Genomic DNA, 7,441 nt, shown 5'->3' with positions numbered 1-7,441 from the left:
GATGACGGAGGAATTAGGAGAAGATGATGACGGCGGAGTAAGAGGAGACTGTTGGTGGCCTCTTCTCATCCGCATTCAACAAGCAGCCTCTCATTCAACCAGTATCATCCTCTTCTCGTTCAAGATCCACTTCACATTCAACCAGAAGCATACATTTCCTTTTTCACGCTATCACACAACATTGATTGCAATTAATTGTAAACGCTGTCCACATCGTTTTACAAGAGGTCACAAGTAGAAACGCCTATTTTTGATCGCTCGCAGGAATGTCAATCGTCAAACCAGAAGTTAGTTTGTAATTTTGATCATCTAGAGACAAAATCATTTGTACTTTTATCCAAGCCAAATTTCCTTCTTGTATCAAACACTATATCGTTCTCAGAGCTACATCCTTTCGGCTTTCCAAGAATGACTTCATCCATTATTGGTACAAATACAAATATAAGATTCACAGCAAAATGATCTTCTCAAAGTTGCTTTTGGCCTTCTGTCCGTTGAACATGCTGGAAACTCTCCTCAGCGGAAAGTGGTCCTTGCAATTGTCTTTCGCGAACTGTGGCTGCTATTGCGCTTCGAATCGTTCTTCCAAATGTGACTAGATGCTTATCGTCTCTGCGTTGAAGGTATGCATCTAAGCCGCCATACTTTGAGATAGTACGTAGGGCTCTTGATGTTACCCTTGTTTGAATGACGGTGTCTAAAATGTTGCTACGTAAAGACTTATTTTGAACGTTTGGCTTCCAATTCCTCAAAGTTTTCTGAATGGATTTAGGAATGCTATTTCCGGTTTGCAAAACGGAACTATCGTATAAACCTCTTTGAGACCGTTTAAAGACGTTACCTGATTGTACTGCTTGTGTTAATGTTGAACGAGAAGCAGGAGAAGATCGAGCAGATGTCTTTGACGAATTTCCTGCTCCTGAACCGCGTGCACCACGATAAGTTGTACGTGAAGTACGTAAGATGGAAGTGATGAACATTGTGAACGATTGAACGAAAGAGCGTCGACTTTACTGATTCTTCCTTTCAATATAGGTGTAGGTGATTGGTCATGATCAAAAAGATGAGCTAGCCATCCTTCTCGTGATCAAGTCTATATTCTATTATATAGCGTGTGCCTCTGCTAAAATTACCTTTACCCGGCACCCAACGAGTCGATTACAGGGGTGAATCGAAAGCGCGTGCGCGAAGCGCACAGGCTTTGCCCTATAGGTGGAACACCTATAGGGCACTGACAGAGTAATGCAACAATGGACAGAGTAATGCAACAAAAATTTGTGAGTGGAAAAAATCATGATTTCATTAACATTGTATGCCAATATGACGGTGATGAGATGGACCTGCTGCTAACCTTCTCTCTCTATCTTCTAGTCTTTGCTGCATAAGTAAATTTGCCATGTTTTGTGAGTCATCTAGAGCTTGAACAGCCCGAATAGCAACTGCGCCTGACACTTTTTGATGCTCAATAAATTGATCAAATGTACTAGTGAATTTTCTACTTTTCAGAAGCTCCTTGTAGGCAGTTTGTGCTGTAGATATTACTTTAGCTTTGTAAGCCTTATTTCGCTTAGTTGAGATCATACGAAGTTGGCTTGGGTTTAAAATACCACCAAGCTTGCACTGGGTTTTGCCCTCGCTTGCTTGTTCATCTTGCATTGAGCGTATTTGTGCTTGTACATCTAGGCGTTGGTGCATCAGCTCACTTGTAACACATACGGCAATTGAGCCACGCAGGTACTTGCTCAGGATTGCCTGATCAAAGGGCTGATCATTTTGTAAGCATGTGTCGATATATGCCTGGTATTTGTGTAACTTAGGAGATGTTTCCGGTGTGCCAACATGCTTAAGAAGGTATTTGCCACGCCTTGTAGGCGTAAATGGGGTTTGTGGGTCGATTTCTAGGCTTACATCAGGTGTAGGTGTACTTTCACGGTTTGTTTGCTGCGGCAAAAGCTTATAAAGTATAATTTATAGGTTATATAGCCAAATCCTAGCTTGCCGAAAGCCTGATTTCACGTTTTGCGGGGTATAGGCTTGATTATGTATACCGGTAAGTGTTACTAAGAAGTTTTCCTTGTTTATGTCTTTTACAGAAAGTAAGTTTATATGATTAATTGCATTATGGTAATACATCTTAAACGGCTAAAACAAAGCAATATCTAAGGGCTGGTAAATATGTGTGGTGTATGGTAGTATCGTAAATAGGTATATGTTCACTTATTGGGCCCGAAACCAGAACGGAAATATAGTATGGCTACCGTGACCATCCAAAATCAGTAAAGTAGGCTGCCTAGCACGTAAATCCGTTGTATATATAATAAAGTACTTAAGCCACTCTATTATAAGGTGGTCATCTATATACCCGGTCGGTGTAGCCCGTATTTCCTACCCTGCATCAGGCCCTGCTCGTACCTATCTATTTATGACAGTCGATCCTTTTCCGATGATAAATGGTAGGATAAAGTCGCTATTAGTATTGATCGTTTTAATAAGTGTGATTCCGTCTCGATTTATATCATTTCGGCTGTTTACCACTGTATTTTTCCGAGAAACAACGACTTTTTCCTTACGACCAAGGCCGATTATAACGTTAGTCTTATCTATATTCTAAATATGAGTTGAGGTGACATTGTGCTTATGTATTTACTCTTCTAGGCGTTTATACCAATTAGCTAGTTTTATGACTTTTTACTGTGCATCGAACCGAACTGCCTCAAGTGGTTTAGCGATCCCTGTGTATAGGTTTTGCCTGTTCAAGAACCTATCTACCCATCTCAGCGAAACCATAGGCTCTTCAGGCGGATTTTCCCGTTTCGCCCTGATTTCAGCTGCAAAGGATTGCACAGCACGCTTATTTGGGCTTATACCCCATACTTCTGCGTCAAGTATGTATTGCTTCAACCTATTTTCTTCCTCCTTGGTTAATGCGGTATTTATGTATTTATGACCATCGACTATATTTTGCTGATTTTTCTTTAGGCGCCTATATAAGGTGGAAGGGCTTATATTCAACTCTTTTGCAAGACCCCGGTAATTCTGTTTCCTTGCATTTGGGTCAAGCTCCTTAACCACAGCTTGAATTTGTGCTTCTTTACCTGCCGCAGCAGCAGCCTGTACAATTCTCAGCTCTTTTGCAGCTGCTACAGCAGCTGCTGCGGCAGCTGCCTTTGCCTTTTCCGACGTTCTTGTCTTCCTCGGCATGATCAGATGGTGGCTATATTTCCAAAAAAAATTTGTTGCATTACTCTGTCCATTGTTGCATTACTCTGTCAGTGCCCTATAGGTGTTCCACCTATAGGGCAAAGCCTGTGCGCTTCGCGCACGCGCTTTCGATTCACCCTGTAATCGACTCGTTGGGTGCCGGGTACGCTTATTCTTATTTGTAAGGCGTATTCATATTCGGGAAACGGTAAAAAGACTAAAATCACGTGTATCACTTATGGAGATAATTTTAAACTTTCATGCAAGATTGTCATCAATTTCTCACCATCATTCATGACATCCACCATCAACATAAACAATACAAATTATGCTTCGGAGACAAGCAAGAGAAAGACGTGAATACATTCATCGTAAATCACTTGAACAGCAAGAACAACAATTATTCGAGCGTAAACAAAAAGTACGTCAATTATTAGCAGCCGGTAAACCGATACCAAAAGAACTTTTACAAGGTCATAATGACTCTTCAACTTCGGCAGATTTGCAAAAGCTAGCCAGAGATGTACCTCTTGATGAAGCACAATCCGCTCCTTCCACTTCTTTGGATGACGAATATAGCTTAGCAGGTCAATACGATCCAAAAGTCTTAATCACAACTTCTCGTGACCCTTCTTCTCGTTTATCACAATTTGCAAAAGAATTTCGATTGGCAATACCCAATTCTACAAGATTGAACAGAGGTGGTTATACAATGAAAGAATTATCTGCAGCTTGTCGCAGTAATGCAATGACTGATTTGATCGTTATACATGAACATCGTGGTATTCCAGACGCACTTGTCGTTTCTCATTTTCCACATGGACCAACTGTGATGTTCACATTACACAATGTTACGCTACGTCATGAAGTGGAAGCACATGGAAGCAGCACGATTAGCGAACAGTATCCTCATTTGATCTTTGATGGCTTTCAATCAAAGTTGGGCAATCGAATTGGGGATATTTTAAAATTTCTCTTTCCCGTACCAAAAGAAGATGCAAAAAGGGTCATGACTTTTGCCAATCAAAGAGATTTCATCTCTTTTCGTCATCACGTTTTCGTTAAAACAAGTCATAGAGAAGTGCAATTGGCCGAAGTAGGACCGCGATTCGAAATGAAACCTTATGAGATCCGACAGGGTACTGTGGAACAAACGGAATCTGATATCGAATGGCAACTTCGACCATTTATGAATACTGCCAGAAAGCGTAATCAATTGTGAAAAGTCATTTACTGTATTATAATCATGAAGATTCAGCCAACGCTATACCCTCACTCATAGAAGTAGACACCTGTGTTTTCGATTGTATCGCGATCGATGTCTAATGTGTCATTACAAAATTGCAAAATAGTTCAGAAATGAAGCTGTCTAAGTCCTTGCATCTTGCATTCAAGTCATCTCTGTAGCTCTTCGAGCTTAGATCGATTGTTTTGGACGTCAATCTCTTTGATTCTTGACTAGACTTTACCAATTCATCATTGATCTATCTGACTTCTTTGACCTTCACTGACCAGTGCACAGGCCTTTTCACATTTCAGCGAACACCTTTTCCACTTCGTGAGTGAAACAAATTCTCAACGGGACGGTTTCACAAACTATTGACTTTCACTGGCGGCATGAAAGTTCTTGCACGTTTGGCAAATTGATGGGATGCAATTTTACAGAAAATTGCCAAGACGCATCCGAGAAATTCTCCGATACATTTCTGCGTGCAGTACAGAAGAATTGCTCCTCACATGCTACTCTACCGACGGACAGCCCTCTGAAGACCTCGATAGACAAGTGTTTGTCTTGACTTTTGCCAAATCAGCTGTCACCGAACAGCATTCTACAGACAATACCCGATACGCATTATATTACATTAAAATACACTTTACAAAAATTCATCAACCCGATAACGAAGTACAAATCTTAAATCATCTTTCGTCATCATTATCATCGTATGTAGTATGATCTCTCAAACGAGCCCCTCGCAGACCACCACGCCAAGTCCAAGATTGCTGTCCATTAGTGCGGGCTGTAGAAGTTCTATTATTGACAGCTTCACCATCTTGAGCAATATCAGAAGAAGCATCCTCCTCTTCTTCTTCAATCTTTGACGGCTGTCTGATCGCATCTTCGTCCAACCATTCATCATCATGATCTGCTTGATGAGCTGCGGTCCCATTGTCGAACACAAGTTCTCTTCTTTCATCTGAAATATTTTGAATCGAATGACGCCTCCTTTCATCTTCTTGACCTTCATTCTCCCTTCTTCTGTCAGAGTGCGGTGAACGACCGTCTGGCAGTACAGAAAGTGAACGAACGCTATTAGGCCCACTTGCACTTCCACTCATCCTTCTAGGCGAATCATTTTCTAGTAAGATAGGCATGACAGCTTGTCTTCCACTACCTGTGCCCGAACTATCTGTCGTTAAAGAAGGTTGGAAAGCCAAAGCGCTTCTCCTTTGACTGTTGCTTCTTCCTACATTACTCACTTCATTACCGCTTCCCATCGACGGTGAAGGTGGAGCATTTCGATTATCAAACATCATTGTCCTCAATCCTGGTGCCATTGGCTCGGATTGTCTATTCAAGACTTGATCGCGTAACATTGTTTGTTCCGTAGCAGCTCTTCGAGCGGCAGCAACATGTGCCATGCGTAATCTGCGCATCCGTCTGCGAATGAAATTTGGCTGATGTTCGGCAATGAAATCTGTCACTGAGCTTAGCCAGCCAGCACTTGAAGTAGCACCAGCAGATGTGGTCGGATGGGTGTCGCTGCTTTGTGATCCAGTTCCAGCCACAGTTCGAACGTCGTCGCCTTGTTGTCCGTTATGAATAGCAATGGATTGCAAACGTTCACTTTCTGAAGCTGCACCGTTTGCTTGGTTCATTTCAATCTCCTCACCCGGTGATCCAGATTGACCTTCAGTATTGATGCGTATTCGTCGATTAAGTCCTGTTTTGTTGCTGTTCGATGAAGGATCATTAGGCGTATTGGAAAATCTTGACGTGATACGACGGATGCTACCACGGATGACATCAGAGCCATTTTCTCCTAAGCTTGAAGCCACAGCAGCAGCTGCTGTTTGACTGCCCGTTCCACTGCCACCATTTGATTTGGCAGCAGCTTTTAATCTCGCCTTTTCCTCCCTCTCACGTTTTCTTCTCAATTTTTCTGCCCGCTTCCTTCGTCGTTCTTGACGTTCGACACGATCTTCTACTTCTCCGATTCCCATACCGGAGCCTACCCACCACCAAAATCCCAGCCAACTTTGCCAAAGCGTTAAGGTCCACAAAATGTCGGGTAACCACCAGAGACGATCAAAAGCGATTTCGACAAAACTGACCGTCGTATTGATAAATGCCAATCCAACACTTCCTCCTCCAAAAGCCGCCGTACCTCCATCAGTTCTCCAAGCCCTTCGTCTATTAACCAACAATCCCCAGACGAGGAGTCCGGACGTGTAAAGAAGAAACAATGTTGAATTGCAAATATTTCGAATTGCATCGCCTAAATCAGATGTTTTCACGTCATCATCCGATGAAAGGGCAGTGAATTCCATCCCACTTGCAGCTAAAGCTAAAGGACCTAACATCCACAAAATCAATCTTGCCTCTAAAGCTGAAGGGAAGAGAAGCGTTAAAAATTGGATATGGGTCAAATGAATAAAGAATGTTGAAACAGCGCGCATGACCAAAAAGAAAGCTTCTTGAACGATTGTCCAACTTCCGTCTTGTGGTGGTATTTGAACGGCTATATAAGCAAACATGTACGGCCATCCGTGTACTTGATGTTCTAATGCACTCAAAATTGAGTGTAATTGAACGGCCAAAGAGATGAGTAGAATCAATGTACTGCAAAATTGAAGGATATAATTTCTTTTGCTAAGCGGATAATGATATTGCATGGTGAAGATTAACTGAATGGTCAGCATCGTTGTAAGCGCAATATTCACACCTCCCACAATGATTTGAGCTGGCATGGAAAAAGCGAAATCTGGCATGATTGCCAAAAGAGGATCACGAGGTGAGCCGGTAGAAGTTGGAGGTGGCTGTCCGGATATTTGACTTGCTCCTGTTGGTAAAGCAGAGCTGGATGTGTTATAATTCGCATCACTGTCGTCTCTGCGTAACCAGCCGTACTGGCTTGGCGTAGGCCAAACGCTTGAAGGTTTCGTCATCTCTTTAGGAAGACATGGATCAACAACGATGGACGAGAGAACGGTAAAGTGTTTTGTCATGTAATGTATAATT

At 42.2% G+C, this 7,441-nt stretch overlaps 6 protein-coding genes across 6 annotated transcripts; 2 read left to right on the top strand and 4 right to left on the bottom strand.

Moving 5' to 3' along the window:
- Positions 1-165: 165 nt before the first annotated feature.
- On the bottom strand, positions 166-1,070 carry FA14DRAFT_162742 (uncharacterized protein). The gene has a single exon (XM_025499746.1). It carries the CDS (start codon positions 978-980, stop codon positions 468-470), a length of 513 nt encoding a protein of 170 aa, XP_025351799.1. The 5' UTR covers positions 981-1,070; the 3' UTR covers positions 166-467.
- Positions 1,071-1,836: 766 nt separating this feature from the next.
- On the bottom strand, positions 1,837-2,364 carry FA14DRAFT_186329 (uncharacterized protein). Its single transcript, XM_025501517.1, has one exon. The coding sequence runs from the start codon at positions 2,131-2,133 to the stop codon at positions 1,969-1,971; it is 165 nt and encodes a 54-aa protein (XP_025351798.1). The 5' UTR covers positions 2,134-2,364; the 3' UTR covers positions 1,837-1,968.
- FA14DRAFT_186325 (uncharacterized protein) lies at positions 1,975-2,649 on the top strand. The gene has a single exon (XM_025501516.1). The coding sequence runs from the start codon at positions 2,423-2,425 to the stop codon at positions 2,609-2,611; it is 189 nt and encodes a 62-aa protein (XP_025351797.1). The 5' UTR covers positions 1,975-2,422; the 3' UTR covers positions 2,612-2,649.
- On the bottom strand, positions 2,650-3,240 carry FA14DRAFT_94629 (uncharacterized protein). Its single transcript, XM_025503105.1, has one exon. The coding sequence runs from the start codon at positions 3,199-3,201 to the stop codon at positions 2,689-2,691; it is 513 nt and encodes a 170-aa protein (XP_025351796.1). The 5' UTR covers positions 3,202-3,240; the 3' UTR covers positions 2,650-2,688.
- A 289-nt stretch (positions 3,241-3,529) lies between these two features.
- On the top strand, positions 3,530-4,423 carry FA14DRAFT_128134 (Brix-domain-containing protein; the record flags this gene model as incomplete). The annotated part of the gene is made up of 1 exon (XM_025496838.1): positions 3,530-4,423. One exon carries the CDS (start codon positions 3,530-3,532, stop codon positions 4,421-4,423), a length of 894 nt encoding a protein of 297 aa, XP_025351795.1.
- Positions 4,424-6,423: 2,000 nt separating this feature from the next.
- Positions 6,424-7,368, bottom strand: FA14DRAFT_128094 (uncharacterized protein; the record flags this gene model as incomplete). The annotated part of the gene is made up of 1 exon (XM_025496834.1): positions 6,424-7,368. A coding segment is annotated over one exon (945 nt), but the record flags the coding sequence as incomplete, so codon positions are not given.
- Positions 7,369-7,441: the final 73 nt, after the last annotated feature.

This window comes from Meira miltonrushii (genome assembly GCF_003144205.1).
Source record: "Meira miltonrushii strain MCA 3882 unplaced genomic scaffold FA14scaffold_7, whole genome shotgun sequence".
In the NCBI taxonomy this organism is placed as follows: Eukaryota; Fungi; Basidiomycota; class Exobasidiomycetes; order Exobasidiales; family Brachybasidiaceae; genus Meira; species Meira miltonrushii.
This window is presented reverse-complemented; position numbering and strand designations above follow the sequence as displayed.

Coding starts and splice junctions, on each gene's coding strand:
- FA14DRAFT_162742 (XM_025499746.1), bottom strand. CDS start 980: ATGTTCATCACTTCCATCTTACGTACTTCACGTACAACTTATCGTGGT.
- FA14DRAFT_186325 (XM_025501516.1), top strand. CDS start 2,423: ATGACAGTCGATCCTTTTCCGATGATAAATGGTAGGATAAAGTCGCTA.
- FA14DRAFT_94629 (XM_025503105.1), bottom strand. CDS start 3,201: ATGCCGAGGAAGACAAGAACGTCGGAAAAGGCAAAGGCAGCTGCCGCA.
- FA14DRAFT_186329 (XM_025501517.1), bottom strand. CDS start 2,133: ATGTATTACCATAATGCAATTAATCATATAAACTTACTTTCTGTAAAA.